This window comes from Saccoglossus kowalevskii, chromosome 3 (genome assembly GCF_978046115.1).
Source record: "Saccoglossus kowalevskii chromosome 3, keSacKowa6.1, whole genome shotgun sequence".
Lineage (NCBI taxonomy): Eukaryota > Metazoa > Hemichordata > Enteropneusta > Harrimaniidae > Saccoglossus > Saccoglossus kowalevskii.
The window spans coordinates 22549167-22567645 of NC_140643.1; the positions used below are offsets into that span (position 1 = coordinate 22549167).

Genomic DNA, 18479 nt, shown 5'->3' on the forward strand with positions numbered 1-18479 from the left:
TTATACTGGCGTGCCTCATTACTCCAGCGACTCAGAAACCTAATAGAATATTGAAAGTCAATTTGTAAACATTAAGACGAGTTTTCAAGTTGGTGACTAATAAAAAGAAGTATCATGTAACTGCTCGTGTCAATTAAGAATCGTCGACTGATTTATCGTCCAGTCGTGAAGTTAGACAAAACTCAACAACAAGAATTCCTAGGATGGGCCCAGGAACGCGTCATGGATTTATAACAAGGAAATGTAGTTGAAAGCGGGGGAGTCGTCACCTGCGCATGCGTCAGTTGGCCATAACGTGTCATTGTTTACAAACAAGCGTCTACCAATGAGCCTTTGCGTTTTTAGCGTGTGTTGTTATCGTCGCTTGGGACTCAATTTCCGCGCGTGCGCAGTTAACGACCGTTTAAGTATATAGATCTTTCGTAAGTATGAGCCTCTTATTAGTGATTCAGTGGAATCATATTGGGTAATCCATTTAATTACTCTGGTCAATGTCGATGAACTGCGGAGCGGATTCGACACATCATACTGTCATATATACTAAGGAGTAATTTTCTCGTTAACTTCTCCTCCTCATACAGTATATATATATTACGGTTGTGTGCGGAGCGTATCTGACAGAAATCGACATTTGTAATAAACCTCGTGTATTGTGTGTGTAAATTGTAAACTAACATTCACATCAAACATTATGACCTTCAGAAACCCCCACTATTTTATGTTGATTACAACGAGCGCGCCTGTAATAGAACAAAGACTATAGAGAAGATATATATAGTCTATAGACAGTGACTATATATAGTCTTTGAATAGAAATACCTTGTTATTTTTGTTTGGCCTAACAAGCCCGGAAGCAAGCAAGTCATACGCCATTGAATTTGACGTGCCTATGATGCGCAATAATAGAGCAAAACAACAAACCATATTTGCAGTGATATCCTGCATTAATGAAATATCTTGGGTACTTAGCTGATTGGGTTCGTAGAAAATACTATTAAAAAAGCAATTTCTTAAGTTTGTTACGTACATTATATATGGGAACAATCTATTTCAATCCATTTCTCCACAGTTAAAGCTTTACCCATTGTTTAACAAAATGGCCGTCGTTTTGGGGCATAGTGTTTTGAAAATGACATCATTGCTTTCATGGATATACAGAACTTAAACTCAATTTATGGAATCTGTCAACTATGAAAAATTAGAAACAGTTACAACTGTAATAAAGTATCATAAGCTGAATACTACTGTACGTCAATCGCCCTGTTGTGCCACAAGACAGGTCGCTACAACGAAATATTATGTTAATTGCCTAATCATTATGCATAAACAAAACTAAGCTCGGTTTGCTTTTGTCTTTGTGATATCATAATGCCGCGAATGGTTCTATTGATATTAAGAATCAAGTATAGACAGACGTATAGGCGGGTAGGTGGACAGACATTCAGACATACGTACACTCACCATATTGTCTACACGATACGCCGCCCTGGTCTGCAACGTATCGGGAATGGGTACTGTCAACGAACTAGCATCGCTCACTACAGACTCCTGTGAACCTGGAATAGAAATCAACATTATAAACATCCCAATACAGTGCCACCAGTACTCGCCTGAGACAAGGAGTGTGTACAATTGTTTTATTCAAATACAACATGACGTCTTTGGTAAATGAACGACACCTATGGATATGTAAATTGACTCATGAAAAAGCACCATTTTACCTATTTAACATCAATAAAACACAAATTCTCAATTACAGTAGATTTTTCAATTTCAATTAATAAAATAAATGCATAGAAAAATGATATCAACTAGTACGACTTCATGGGGAAGGTGATTAACATTCAAAATCACCGCAACCTTTCATCAAAACAAAACTGAGGGCGTGAATCAATCAGGGTGCGATCACGACATGCGAAAAAAAGATATTCCATGTCTTTAGATATCCCAAAATCATTCCCATCACAAAACTCGCAATTATACGCAATATTTCCTTTAATTTCTACTACGTACGTGTGTTTGGATCCTCATATAACGATACAGACGTAGCGACGCACATCATTGACTTTCAAAGATCAAAAAAAAATGGAATGATCGATTGAAATGAAATATTGCTTATAAGTTAATTATTAACAACCAAATCGATGATGCACAAATAAATTACCCTCTTCTCAGACGTATTCATGCGAAAACGCCAAGCTTGGGGGAAATTGTTTCCGCGTATGGGTACTATGACACATACAATAAATCACCACTCGAAAACCAAGCAGTCCCAGCTTAGATCCAGTAAGACTAGCACACAAATACGTAACCACCATACTGGCCGGGTATTTAGCATTTCCAACGGAAGTTGAATACGTTGGGAACTCAAGAATTGCCGTTCCAAGTGATTCCGAGATTAAAGGGCGGTAGTCGTCGTGCTACGTATTGTTCGATATGGGATTCATAGCGACGTATACAACGCGTGTAAAATACATTGTTTATTTACATGAAATTCGAACACGCGCTGCGCGACGACCACCGCGCTTTAAACACAGACACTGAATAGCAGTAAAAACTGACAAAAACTTGGTAAGGATCCCTTCAAGAAACAAGTTCTGCTTAATAGCTTCATTCATTATATTTTTTTTTATCTGTAATTAATACAATCACACTATTTCACAGGAGAATGTATGAAATGTGATTTAATTGAAGATTTATTCTTTATTAAACATATGATATTTTATTTCTCTCACACATTTCGAGAAAAACACGAGTCAATATAAAAATACAGTGGTTAAATTTGTTGGTTATGGTGGGAAGCTGCTCCAAGATCGATTATTTGAAAAGTTTCGAAAGTTTAATCATCTATTATACAATTAGAAGGTGTTGACAAAACGCAGAGCCCTGGGTGTATTTTAACTCACCCAGACTTACTCGGCCCAGGTCAGCTCGGAATCAAAGGGATGGTCTCAACTCTGTGTTCCGCAATTAACTCGAGTTGAGACACGGGTGAAGTATCCATGGTTGAAACAACGCCATCTAACGGCACCCCCAAAAGGTATCGGATTATCAATCTACGAGATGGCAGACAACGCGCAAGCAGCTCATGAACACAGCAACAATATTTACAGAGCGTTCGAACCCCCCCCCCCCCCCCATTCTTTGGCTCTTGTGACTACTCCATTAGAGATAAGCTTTCACTTTTCACAGAATGTCAGGTTGCTAATTGTCAATTCCGGAATTCATAGACAATTCTAGAAAGTTGACGGGAATTATGACTAATCCATTTCCGATACGTTGGCGGAACCCCGCGGTGGGGATTACCCACACTTCACTGAGATCAGACTGTTCGCCACTCTCCCTTGCAGAGTCTTCGTGACCTAGGGAGCCACAGAGAGCCCCACTGGACGTTCCCTAGCGACTACCTAGCTTAGTGATAAAAGACCCATAGTGGCTGACGGAGAATGGCTATTCGCATTAGTGTTAAACAGTATTGCGTCATATTAAAGGGACGAATACTATTTATCCGTCGGTTTCACCCATATAATGTCGAAATACTGACATTTAGGCATTCTGTATGATATTTTAGAATCTGAGAAAGTCACAGGTGACTATCGAAAATTCTACAAGATAATCATAATATCCCGATGAATTTACAGTGCTTTCAACTGTTCGTATGAACACGAGTAATTTATAGCCGCGTCCATAAAAATAAATAAAGTACACCAAATGCCAAGTCAATTCATATTTATTTACCTTTAACCAGGATTAAAATGTGTGGCGAAATTCAAAGCATTATCGCCCACATTTTTCTAAACACGGCGAGATTCAACGAATTAAAAGTTCGCCCCTGTGCCCTTAAGTAAAGTACGTCACCCCTTATTCAGTACGAGTGGGCATCGTACATCTGACTCATTCATCCGGGCTATGTAAATTTTATTACACGTCTGAAGTATGTTTGTTTTGGTGTCGATGTGACTATACGAGTGATATGACCTCGAACACGACATCGATATTAATAATAGCGTGTCCACCAATCCACATTGTTTTAAATGTCCGCCAATCAGCCACTTTGAATCCGAATAAGAATGACGTCTATGTGGAATAAAACACATGGTCGCTGTCGGTAATCTCGCGTTAGACACAGCACACATAAATAAACTGTGGATATAGTTCCCGTATGTTCAACTTTAGACACAGTTGCACATTGTTTTAAATGTCCGCCAGTCAGCCACTTTGAATCCGAATAAGAATGACGTCTATGTGGAATAAAATACATGGTCGCTGTCGGTAATCTCGCGTTAGACACAGCACACATAAAGAAACTGTGGATATAGTTCCCGTATGTTCAACTTTAGACACAGTTGCACATTGTTTTAAATGTTCGCCAGTTCGCCACTTTTAATCCGAATAAGAATGACGTCTATGTGGAATAAAACACATGGTCACTGTCGGCAATCTCGGGTTAGACATAGGGGAATATGGACACCGTTCCAATATGTTCAACTTTAGACACAGTTGCACATTGTTTTAAATGTCTGCCAATCAGCCACATTTAATCCGAATAAGAATGACGTCTATGTGGAATAAAACACCTGGTCACTGTCGGTATTCTCGCGTTAGACACGGCACACATAGAGGGACTGTGAACACAGTTACCTCACCTTTAATCCAAATAAAAAGGACGTCCATGCACGTGGAATAAAACAAGCCATTCAGTATTGATTATACCTACTCACAATTTAAATCGAAGCACGTACACATGCTATTTCTATTTCTTCCAAATTGAAATTTTTTAAAGAAAGCTATGGAGTACGATTTTTTATAATCACAGATAATCGTCGGAGCACGTTGTGGCTGACATATTAGCAAGTGTAGGGCGGCAGACTCACACAGATTAACCTATCGTTTACACGCATTCCGTGGGTTATAGTGGCGACTCGAATTCAGTAAATGATCGTACAAAATTGACAGAGGTCAAAACCACAATAACAGAGATCTATGATCTAACGACTGCTTTGTATTCTATTTTTATTTTCTATAAATTCCGAGCATACCATCATGAATGGCGAAGACACATACATGGGTATGTTACTATAGTAACGCTAACTGTAGGTATATTTATACCTTAGACAATCGAAACACTCACCTCTCCCGAGCAAGTAGAAGTGAAAGCAAATGAGAAGTGATTTCAGCTTTTCTTCTTCTTCTTATTATTTTAATAGAACATTCCAGGGATTTTCCAGTTATGGAAAAATTGAAACCATAGTCGAATTAGGGCACATATAGTACAATTTTTTTTTTGCATCCAATTTTGATTTTATTTTCAACCAGATCCGTTAAATCACAATAAACTACAACCTAATGAATTCAGACTGTAATTTATTTAACCTGATTCGTAGATAGAGGGCGGTTGCGCGGCCATATCGATTACCAGCCCGGCTGGCCTAGGCAGCAAATACTTATCTTTTCACGTAAAAACATGTTTAAAAAAAAAAACTGTAAAATAATACTCGCGATTAACAAACGTTCACACTCACGGGACTTAGTCGGTAAAAAATGTTTCTAACATGTTTTCACATTATATAGGGACGTTCAATATTCCTATGGGTGGTATTCAATGAATACCGGTACTTGTAATGTGAAAGTAAGCTAAACGTTGACCAGTAATAATACGTTATTGTTATTTCTACACGTCTAATTCGAAATACTTTGATTATTGGCTGATTCACACACTAAAGCTTTTGATTACTCTGATGAAACTCTGTATTCTGAGAATAAAATGAGGGCTTCGTTTTATTACAAAGTAATAAAAAAAACTCCAAACACAAATGTTAAATTAGCTGTGGTGTACGTTGCCATACTATCTCAAGATGTTTACACAGTATATGCTGGGCAGCGATGCAATAGGGTTATGTATAGACACGTTTCCATGGAGATGAGAATCTCAAAATATAACTGCCTTTACGAAGAATGGTGATTTTATTAAAATACGAATAACTCTTAAAAGATGTGCCAGTTTAATTTCTTACTTTACACACGAGGTATACTTTTCATACCAGTATTATGTAGTGGTGTATACGTACTGATTGCAATGTTGGGTTTCAGGTTTATGCAAAATGATTTTATATCTTGATAAAAATAATAACAGTAAATGTGATTATTTTGGTACTAATAGTAAACATTTTTTAATTGCCGAAAGACGAATAAAAATGAAGTTAAACATACTAAAATTAAATGTAAAAAGTTGGTATTAGATGTTAGTTGTGAAAACTGTAAATCATTTTGACTGCCACATAGCATGATGCAATTATTTAAACTAAAATTGTTATGACCCAAAATCATTACAAATGGAATAACTTTTTAGAATGCCCGATTACCCTAGCTTTTCTAATCATTTTTACTCACTACCTCCGGGCTCCATCCCATAATATTATTCCATGTGCAATATTTGTTTTCTTTCAGTTTAACCCTCTCAAGTGCCAGCATTTTCCCCGCCAACATTTTCATCAAAGCGGGAGGGTCGTCACCTATGCACGCGCGGAAATTGAGTCCCAAGCGACGATAAATAACACACGCTAAAAACGCAAAGGCTCATGGGTTGTTTGTAAACAATGACACGCTATGGCCATTTGACGCATGCGCAGGTGACGACTCCCCCGCTTTAAGTATTTTCTATAATTTTTGGGATCATTTTGGACCAAATAGACATACTTTCCTACTGGCTACAATTCTTGATTACAATTTCGTAAACAAAATATGGAAAACGTAACATATTTTATTTTGTCAACTTGAATGAGTAGTTTTCTATGATTTAGACATAATCATCCCATTGACTGCAGGCAGTGATAACAAAAATTAAAAATACTTATTTTGTGGATGGTGACAAAAGTTGACTTCCACTTTCATAGTGTAATATAAATCACTTACTGTGTATGCTGTCACAAAAAGGACGTTCGTACTTATCCGAATAATCGTCGTTGAAACACGTAATGAGCACTTGAGGACTTCTTCTTTTTAACACATTCTCATCCCTTCCCTGCTGAAAAAAAAGAATACGTCAAAACGGATTAATGCCACGCTCCGTAACGAGTGTATATTCCCACAAACCATGTTAACATAAAACACTCATCGTCCTCGTTAAAAGGGTTGCTATAATCGACGTCTTCAAAGCTGGACACGAGAAAGACGGTCGAATCCATCTACTTAGAACTTCTCACTTCATACAAGTCTAACGTGATAAAAACAACGCTAGTTGTGAATATTCTTTAAGAACTCGTTTAACACGACATGTTGGCATTCAATGGAAACACGAGTATTTAACCAAATTTCTCTGAAGAGTCCATAATCATTAGTTAGAGCCTCTACTGGCTCGTCAAGAATTCGTTCCCGAAACCATGTTATTATATTGAGTAATGTAACGCATCATACCATTGACGAACGTACGTTTTCTAGCTTAACTAGGCACATTTAAGAGAAAAATGGAACATTTCCGTCAGAAAAAAAATTCTGCGCGAAAACAAGCACATATTTAATTGGGAAAACATAAAAACAATGTTACAGAAATATCATCCTGAAAAAAAAATCTAGCAAAAAACTAAAGAACAAAAAAAATAATTTTCACAGTTATTTTTCCGTACTACCAAAAAATGCCTAATAATGATCAAGCACTAACGTTTCATAATCAACTATTGGAGTGTACAAGGAGATCACTAAATTTAGGTGGCGCCAACAATTTTGTTTCTTTTGCTTTACACGAGATATTTTAAACTTATTTCGGCATTATCTACACGTTTTACGCCCACGTATGTCTAAGTACAGGTTTCTAGGCTTTCTCTTCAGGATGTCTGGAGTTACAATTATTATAATTCCGAGGAGAAGACCTTTCGCCGCTATAACGAGTTTACTAATAAGAAAGGTACTACACGTGATATCTGAAAAAAACATATCTTGTTCGTCCTTTTCCCTTTTTCATGTTATGTACGTGGGATGATGACGCAGTGTCAGCGAGAAACTTGTGTTTTGGGACACCGTAGTATTTAATCATGCTTTATTGTATCCTCCAATTAAAATAAATTAAAATAAAATGTATTACGTCAGTTACACGACGTAGCATGAAACCCACATCGTGTGCTTTAACACTTTTGTTTTGGTGGTATTATTTGTAATAATACCGTGACGACCATGTGTTCGTTTCTGTGTAAAAACCGGTTTCGTGGCTTTTTAAGCTAAGAGTGTGTTGTACTGACTGATTTATCAATATAAGATAGTTAATTAAATACCGCGGAACGTGACAAATGCTGGATGTTACTTATTCAGTGTGAACTAATTAAATTACTGACTATACATGGAATGAGGCTTATTCACTTTCGTCGTGTACTGAAGGGAATGTTCGAACGTTATCTTTGGAGAGGGGGGTCACGTACATTTGGCCATTTAAAATAATGCTTTGCTTTCCTTTTAGGTTTCTTTTCTTTCAAATATATTTTTTTTTTTGTAATTTTTGCCTTTTTTATTTGTTGTTTCCTTCTTTCCCTATCCGAGTTTATAGTATGCCTCTCCCCTTACAGTAGTTTGGTTTCAAACTATCTCGACTTTACCATAGTTATCAAGACAGTGCATAGCATCACGTTCTTGCAATGAAGTATGCGTCGTGGGCCAAGTTTTGAGGGGCGGTATGGTTGCCCTACAATACAGCATCGATCTGCTAGCTTTTGTAGCACAGTGGCGGATCCAGAGGGGGGGGGCAGGGGGCCATGGCCCCCCAAACGCATGACGATTCATATCATCTGGATTACGCATAGCTTCTCTGCGATTTTCGCTCCGTATAGCTTAAGCGAAGCTTGCCCCCCCCCCAATACATTTTGCTGGATCCGCCGCTGTTGTAGCACTAATGAACGTTGATCCACCGAGAGGGTTGATTGATGAAGTAGGCAACGTGGTCGACGTTCTTTGTCACAAAAGATGTCGTGTACACAGTTAGCTAGCGTAAACGTGATCTACAGCTTTGCCGATACCCGACCCGGACAAAAAACTAAGTTGTCGAACGTGTTTCCCCTATATCTTGTACCAACGAATAGCTTGGTTTGTGATCGTTTGGATGTGTTCTCTGTTTTGTTTTGCAACATTAGTTTTTTTCAGGTCCGAATCTCATTCAAGATGTAGTTAGTACATGTATCGGTAAATTAGACGCATTTGTTTGCTAAGTTGTGGTCATGTAGTCCATCAGTGCCCACCTTTGGTACGCAATGGTCGCCCTCATGTAGTAAGTAAATTAGACGCATTTGTTTGCTAGGTGGTTGTGGTCATGTAGTCCATCAGTGCCCACCTTTTGTACGCAATGGTCGCCCTCATGTAGTAAGTAAATTAGACGCATTTGTTTGCTAGGTGGTTGTGGTCATGTAGTCCATCAGTGCCCACCTTTTGTACGTAATGGTCGCCCTCATGTAGTAAGTAAATTAGACGCATTTGTTTGCTAGGTGGTTGTGGTCATGTAGTCCATCAGTGCCCACCTTTTGTACGTAATCTTAATTCGGAGCTACTTGTACGCTTAACACGTTATATTGCGCTTGAAATTCAACTCCACAAGCTGCCGTAGATATCAGCCCGGGGTTAACAGAGAGTTTAATGTAAGCAATTATTTAAGTGCACCCAGCCATGGGATAAGCACGGTACAAGCATCTGAATAGCTAGAAGTCCTCTCTCTACTTGAAACAGAACAGATTTTAAAACTGTAAATAAATCAATTTCGGGGTGTACTTAAATAGTGTTTTCCCCGGTCTTATTAAAGGGTGGTAGTCGTCGCACCACGCATGCGCGAAGTATATGGGTCTCATATAAACAATAATGGCGACTTTCACTGTTGCGCAGATCAACGAGTACAAACTGGGACATTACCAAGTTTTAATTAAGTAATTTTTAGTTTGATTGAAAGGTATCGAAGGAGATAATCACGGTGCAAGTCGCGCCCGGATTGTGGGAAAATCAATGTTTATCAACACAAATATCGCACAAGCGCAGCGCGATGACCATCGCCCTTTAAATATTTCGGCACTTATTTACTTCATCGATGTTATGCAAGTTACGGCTGTGTTCAGTTAACATCTTACACCACCAGCTCCCCGTATTCATACAACTCACAGTAAAATGCAAAGGTTCATGGGTAGACGTTTGTAAACAACGACACGCTTTGAATAAATCTGCCCTGGTATTACGGTCGTTTACTAATGGTCATCATCTAACGTACGTGCCATCCATCATCGACAGGCGGCCTCTATCGTCGTCGACACCTGTTTACATTTGTATCGCATGTATTCGTATTACATGTATTCATTCATGGTGAATGGGATATAAGATGTATCAAAAACCGAATCACAATGCGAATTCATACATATACACGGGCAGTGCTCGTCGTACAGCACTGCGTTCGCGTTTTACACACGTTGTATACGTTGTATAACGACGCGGTGTGACGTCCACTGCGCCGCCCTTTTAATCAAACGATTTATTTTTCTTTGGTCATGGATTACGATAAATGACCATATGTATCAAATGAAAGCGAATTCACAATGGGATATAAGATTTATCAAAAACCGAATCACAATGCGAATTCATACATATACACGGGCAGTGCTCGTCGTACAGCACTGCGTTCGCGTTTTACACACGTTGTATACGTTGTATAACGACGCAGTGTGACGTCCACCGCCCTTTTAATCAAACGATTTATTTTTCTTTGGTCATGGATTACGATAAATGACCATATGTATCAAATGAAAGCGAATTCACAACGGGGTCGATGGTCATGTTACACCACCGCGTTCTCAAATTTCACTCGAACCTTCGATTATTGGGTGAAACGGGCCTTGATACACAAATATGTTGCCCGTTCATTGAAAAAGTGATCCAGAATACATATGCGCATGCTCCGGGAAATATTTTGCAATTATAGTGTGAAACCTATCATTTTCCGTCGAGGCATGACGCGCTTTTTTTGTTTATTACACCATGCTTTTACAGTTCAATCATACGTACACAGTGATAGACGATGCGTCAAATGATTGGCAGCATGTTTTGCTTGCGTATTAAAGTAGCATTACTGTTGCCTGACAATAACACCCGTTTCCAATTGCACACACTGAAAGGGAAACGCAGAGACATCACCTGATGCCTGGAATAGCACGATCGATCTGAATATATCGCCATTCTACACTTCAGTTCGACGGTTATTGCGAGTATTTATTGTATATGGCCAGTGCTGGGTACTCGTCATTCGGTTGCCGTTTTTCATTCTCCATTGGCGCCGTCGGAGAATTGGGGCGGTTTGAATATTATAAATCTATTCCGTGTATGATTATCCGACAACATTTGGCACCGGAGAATATGTCAATAGACAGTTTGAAGTAATCTTTATCCACATAATAAAATATTAATCCGGTAGTAGATATTTCTGAACACTGTCGCATTACGTGGAATTGACGAGGGACGTCACATTGACGGAGCAATATGCTAACAGGCGTAAGCAGACCTTCTATTCAACATATAGACCCGCGGGGGGTACATCTAATTATTAATAAATGAACAAACATAAAGCTTTCAGTATGTTATGCTCGGAATTAAATGTCACAATATCTACAACCCAAAATGTTCTTCATAAACCACGTTTTTGTCACATTATTTATTTTAAAGCGCGGTGGTCATCACACAGCGCGTGTTCGAATTTCACGTATTTTACACGCGTTGTATACGTCGCTATGAGTCCCATATCGAACAGGACGCGGCACGACGACTGCCGCCCTTTAAACCACGTGCAATATTGAATACTTCACAGTCTGTTCTTGTCTAAACTCGCGTTCAAAATTACCCACCTGACAAGGGTCTAAGTAATATCCTTAATATCAAATTATCGGGTGCGTCACTGTCAGTACCCGACTCAGACTTCAGTTACAGACTCAGAATCCAGTTACAAATCAAATACCTGCTGCTTTCATGAATTACGGAAAATTGGCACGGAAATTAAAAAAAAATAATAATATAAGATAATAACATAACGCCTTGAATTATATAGCTAATGGATCATTTAATCACAATAAAACTAATAATTCCAAAAATGTGATTTCGTTCCATTTCAGTAAATAGGCTGGATATGCGGGAAATCATGACAACATGGTATCTTGTGAGAACATTTCTAGATGTTTCTGTCACGTAGTCTTTGTGTCAATTAGTTTTTAAAATGTACTTATCAAATAATGGGTTATCGAAATAATTTCCATTGTATTTTTAATATTGTTTCCCTATCACTGAAGCACCAATTTTCGGTTCACTGCTAGATCGCGTATTATGCGGGAACCTAAGGTAAATAACATGACAAATAAAGGTCACAGCGTCGTAGTGTGTCAAAACATTGCGCGGGTTTCGACAAACGTGGAACTATTTTATTTGGGGGGGGGATTTCCACGCTTACTAATATACATTTGATGATGATCAATTTTGATAGAGAAGAGATATCTCAAAGCCATGTTTCTCCTTGAAAGATATGAATTTCGACATTGAACTGTAAAATCAGATTTCAAGCTCAATATCAGTTGATTTATTTTGTGGCGGAATGTCAAACCACGTCTTTCACGCGAGAAAGTGATCTACTGAAGCGAGAACGACGTTAACGGGAAACACACAGTATGTCAGTGACACCCACTGTTAACACGAGAACACTCAGTATTAAAATGGCACCAACTGTGAACAGAGGAACACCCAGTATGTCAGTGACACCCACTGTTAACATGAGAACACCCAGTATGTCAGTGACACCCACTGTTAACAGGGGAACACTCAGTATGTTGGTGATACCCACTGTTAACACGAGGACACTCAGTATGTCAGTGACACCCACTTTTAAAAGAGGAACACTCAGTATGTCAGTGACACCGACTGTTAACAGATGAACACTCAGTATATCAGCATGTCAGTGGCATCAACTGCGAACAGAGGAACTGTCAGTGGCACCAACTGTGAACATAGGAACACTCATTATGTCAGTGGCACCAACTGTGAACAGAGGAACACTCAGTATGTAAGTGGTACCAACTGTGAACAGAGGAACACTCAGTATGTCACTGACACCAGCTGTGGACAGCAGAACAATCAGTATGTCTATGGAACCAACTGTGAACAGAGGAACACCCAGCATGTCAGTTACACCAATTGTGAACAGAGGAACACCCAGTATGTCAGTTACACCAACTGTGAACAGAGGAACACTCAGTATGTCAGTGACACTGACTGTGGACAGCAGAACAATCAGTATGTCTATGGCACCAACTGTGAACAGAGGAACACCCAGCATGTCAGTTACACCAACTGTGAACAGAGGAACACCCAGTATGTCAGTGGCATCAACTGTGAACAGAGGAACACTCAGTATGTCAGTGGGACCCACTGTTAACAGAGGAACACTCAATATGTCAGTGGCATCAACTGTTAACAGAGGAACACTCACTATATCAGTGGCACCAACTGCGAACAGAGGAACACCCAGTATGTCAGTTACACCAACTGTGAACACAGGAACACTCAGTATGTCAGTGGCACCAACTGTGAACAGAGGAACACCCAGTATGTCAGTTACACCAACTGTGAACAGAGGAACACCCAGTATGTCAGTTACACCAACTGTGAACAGAGGAACACCCAGTATGTCAGTTACACCAACTGTGAATAGAGGAACACCCAGTATGTCAGTGGAACCCACTGTTAACAGAGGAACACTCAGTATGTCAGTGGCACCCACTGTTAACATGAGAACACCCAGTATATCAGTGACACCCACTGTTAACAGGGGAACACTCAGTAAGCCAGTGACACCCACTGTTAACATGAGAACACTCAGTATGTCAGTGGCATCAACTGTGAACAGAGGAACACTCAGTATGTCAGGGGCACCAACTGTGAACAGAGGCAAACTCAGTATATCAGTGACACTCACTGTTAACAGATGAACACTCAGTATGTCAGTGGCACCAACTGTGAACAGAGGAACACTCAGTATGTCAGTGACACTGACTGTTAACAGAGGAACATTCAGTATGTCAGTGGCACCAACTGTGAACAGGAGAACACCCAGTATGCCAGTGACACCCACTGTTAACAGGAGAACACTCAGTATGTCAGTTACACTCACTGTTAACAGAGGAACACCCAGTATGTCAGTGTCACCCACTGTTAACAGAGGAACACCCAGTATGTCAGTGTCACCCACTGTTAACAGAGGAACACTCAGTATGTCAGTGACACCGACTGTTTACATGAGAACACGCAGTATGTCAGTGACACCCACTGTTAACAGAAGAACACTCAGTATGTCAGTGGCACCAACTGTTAGGAGAGGAACACTCAGTATGTCAGTGACACCGACTGTTAACATGAGAACACTCAGTATGTCAGTGTCACCGACTGTTTACATGAGAACACGCAGTATGTCAGTGACACCCACTGTTAACATGAGAACACTCAGTATGTTAGTGGCACCAACTGTTAACAGAGGAACACTCAATATGTCAGTGACACCGACTGTTAACATGAGAACACTCAATATGTCAGTGACACCGACTGTTAACACGAGAACACTCAATATGTCAGTGACACCCACTGTTAACACGAGAACACTCAGTATTAAAATGGCACCAACTGTGAACAGAGGAACACCCAGTATGTCAGTGGCACCCACTGTTAACATGAGAACACTCAGTATGTCAGTGACACCGACTGTTAACATGAGAACACTCAGTTTTTCAGTTACACCCACTGTTAACAGATGAACACTCAGGATGTCGGTGTCCCCCACTTCAGAAAGATCCATGAATCCGACATCATGATATTTGAGCTCTATTAATATATCCTTTAATGGGTTCGAAATGAGTCTGCCTGGATCAAACGATATTGATTTCAGTTGTGAGTATTGGTTAGTAACTTTAATCCACTGTCAAGCTAATGAGTAATCAATATGTATCGTGCTAAGCAGATCAACAATTACGATAGGAAAAGTACTAGTGGTTCTAACTTGAAAACTGATAGACGTTTTAAGCACATATAAAATCGGATCTTACCCAGCTGACTGGTGATCCAGGGGGTGACGGTGTCACTCTGTCGTCATTTAATTGCGTCTGACTGGGGCGTAAAGGTAAATCCACGCTATTGGCCGACTGGAAACGTGGTCGCGGCATGTGATAATCCATTTGTGACTGGCTTCGTTTCAAAAACGGGTCTGAATTTGATGATTTGTTGCTGACCTGAGCAAGGTTTTCTGATACACAAATAGTATGCCGCTGAGATTTATTTAATTTTACGGGGTGGATGTGTCGGAAGTACATATCCCTGAGTTTGTTATTGTTAGACGAATACTCCGTGAACGTCGGCGAACCACTACTGTTACTTTCCAAACGTCTATTTCGCGATTGAGGTAACGTCACTTCCGAGTGAAAACAGTCGTCTTCCAAAAGTTCCTCTGATGACTGTGGTCTGACGGCCTGTACTCGCTTGATGCTGGGTTTGAAACTTATTGCACTGTCGCGGTTTAATTTCGGTGATGACGTAGACGAACTCGACGATGATCCTCTGAGTTCCCGTGCGTGGTCCACTGCCATTACACTCCTATTAGCCCGACATTTTTCACACACTCCAGTGAATGGTTCGGTTTGGGTACATTTGCTCCTGACTTGCAGCGTTTCACACTGAGTGAAGACGTCTCGTTGCCATGGAAAACGGTTTTCACTTGTGTCACCGACGATATCCAGCTTGCCGAAGATGGAACTGCTCTCGTGGTTATGATCGTTCGTTTTAATCAATTTCCCCTCGTCTGAAAAGACGTTATCTTTAAGCGCCGTCGTCGTGGTGTTCTTGTTGCTCATAACAACGGGATGAGAATTGCCAGCTATCATATCCTTCTTGCGCTGACACTTCTGCGTGTTGCAAGGTGAATAGTCGTCTATTTCATTGGCGTCAGTCGGCGAACAACGAACCTCGTCCGAGTCCAAAACTATTGCACTATCAGCGGATAGTTTCGGTCGTCGCAGTTTATTATTCATGTGCCGTAGATCTAACAGTTTGTTGTTGTCACGTGACATGACTACGCCTTCTTCAAATTGGTGTAAATCTTGCAAAATGATGGGCGTCCTACTGCGGGGAGCGTTGATACTACATTGCGCGGCACGGTCGTCCCTCTTAATGTTCGAATCTGCAATTACAAAAGGACAACAAAAACATGATGAAATACAAATTACATTACATATTAATCGATGAATATATGAAATGACTTAGGAGGGAACTTGAAATAAGATTGTTTTGATTCAAAACTACGCACCAATCAGACGACAATAAACTGCCGGTGAAATAGATTTGTACGTGTGATTATATAATAAGCCGTTATGATTAAAAAAAAAAACTGGAATTGAAATACATTCATAACTCAAACAAATTGAATATATCATAACAGTATTGCATATTCCATCACGATTTAATCCCGTAAATATTTACATATGTATATGAATTTCCCACGGTTTACCAAAGAAATCGCGTAAGCTCACAATATAGACGGTCACGTGACAAAAGTAACACGCCATCGAGTTATTGGTAGCGTTCCCAGCCAGGTAGCGAAGAAAATGACAATATTCTGTCCTGTCGCATCCATATTAACTGAGTATTAAATACTAACATTTTTGTTTTATATATGATAGCCTTCCGCGCCCGGTTAATCAAATTTAGACTAATGTTTAATTTCGGTGATGACGTAGGCGAAGTCGACGATGATCCTCTGATCATGAGTTTCCGAGCGTGGTCCACTGCCATTACACTCCTATTAGGAACAATTAGTTAATAGTATTGTAAATAGAAAAAGACGAAGAAGAGTGGAACGACCTAAGTTAAGAAGGACACATCCGTCAATTTTACGCGGCAATCTTACATCTTGATGGGGATGTGTACGAGCAACGCGGATGCCAAGACTGCCTGCCTGTCGCAACAAGCCTCACTGACGAGCCCTGTCTGAACTGCTACAAAAAGAAGATCCGGTTTGTTCCATTAGGAGATGAACTCATAAAAAAGGGTCGGCGTATATACGGAGGGGCGTCTATTAATCACACTAGAGAGCGTTTTCATTGCCACAAAACTATGAATTTATGTTCCCATGGCTATGATTACCATACGATTTATAGGCGGACCTCTGCCGTTTTCTCATATCTGCGACTGATCAATCAATGTCACGGTCTAATTCATACGGCAATAATACACTGTTTTATTTGTTTTATCATTGGAACTTGAAGATCGGCCCATCTCCGTCGAAAGACTGACTTATATCGGAGTCAGATTGGGGTCTAACAAAGTTACACGGATGTAGTGATCCGTGTGGAACGTTGTCTACTGCGTTTTTTTTTTTTTTTTTTGTCCTTTTCCCGATACTGTTCTCTGGTATGATTCTATGCAATGTGGCAAGCTTCCCCGTGCTGACGTAAATACTCACCAAGACCTCGACTACGGTTGCGGGAAAAAAATGAATATATCCGATTATCTCCACATAATCACCCATATCAAGTTACAAGAATATTCCAAAACACATTTCCGCTTAGCTGTACGTTTCGGTGTCACGTGATTACGTAATCAAATACGCCACTTCATTCAGTCTCGTTCGTAGCCTATCGTGCCGTGCAATAGTAAATCTATCGGGTAAAAGTGTTTTCTTTTTATTATTGAAGCAAAAATCCAGAACATATCCTGAAAAATACTTTTCTGGCGAAAAAAAACACAAAAATTAATTTATAATTGATTGGTTGTATAGAATCTAAATAGTTTATCGAGTATTCGGGTATGGTGAACCGTGATAAATGAGTCATTGTTTTTAGACGAAATGATCAAAATAGGATACAACAGCCAGAGGGGATGAAATTTGAGGCTCTGTCGTAGTGTGGGATTATCAGGCGAAGGCAAAAAGTAGTCAGATCGTATGCAACCAAAATCAAGGCAACATTGCCGACGATTTCACAGTCTGGATAGTTAAAATGGCCCAACTTGCATTTACTTTAATTTACATATGCGTATTTAATTTAATAGTCATTGAGTTGCAAATATGACTATTAATGAGCCGCAAAAGGAGACATTTATTTAGGTAAATGAGAGACTGCGTACATATGTATCATGGTGTCCGTAGCGTGTACCCGATTCGAAAATGAAACTTAAGAAAATCCTTGAAGAGCGTGTCTGAGTGAGCCTAGGTGACGATGATCAACCTTGTTTTGTCGTGTGAGAGGCTTTTGATGTAAATAATTGAAGCAGATGATGTCGTTTTTTGATTAGTACTGTAATAAGTTGGGTAGATGAAAATGGTCACTGAAGATCTTTCATGATAAGACACATTGAATACTCGTAATATTTATTATGAAAAACGTATACATAAATTTGATATGTTATTGAAATTGTGGCGAAACTACATTTGCAAAATGCGTGACATTTCA

General features: G+C 39.7%; 1 protein-coding gene across 1 annotated transcript in view; it reads right to left on the minus strand.

Annotated features, from left to right (window-relative positions):
• LOC102807906 (uncharacterized) overlaps positions 1-16995 on the minus strand; it is a 34725-nt gene extending 17730 nt beyond the window's left edge. The window contains exons 1-4 of the mRNA XM_085496903.1: positions 16937-16995; positions 15084-16210; positions 6913-7024; positions 1462-1556 (exon numbers count right to left, since the gene is read on the minus strand). Of these exons, the coding sequence (XP_085353029.1) occupies positions 1462-1556; positions 6913-7024; positions 15084-16100 (1224 nt within the window). The 5' untranslated portion in view covers positions 16101-16210; positions 16937-16995. The remainder of the gene's footprint in view (positions 1-1461; positions 1557-6912; positions 7025-15083; positions 16211-16936) is intronic.
• Between the last annotated feature and the right edge of the window lie 1484 nt (positions 16996-18479).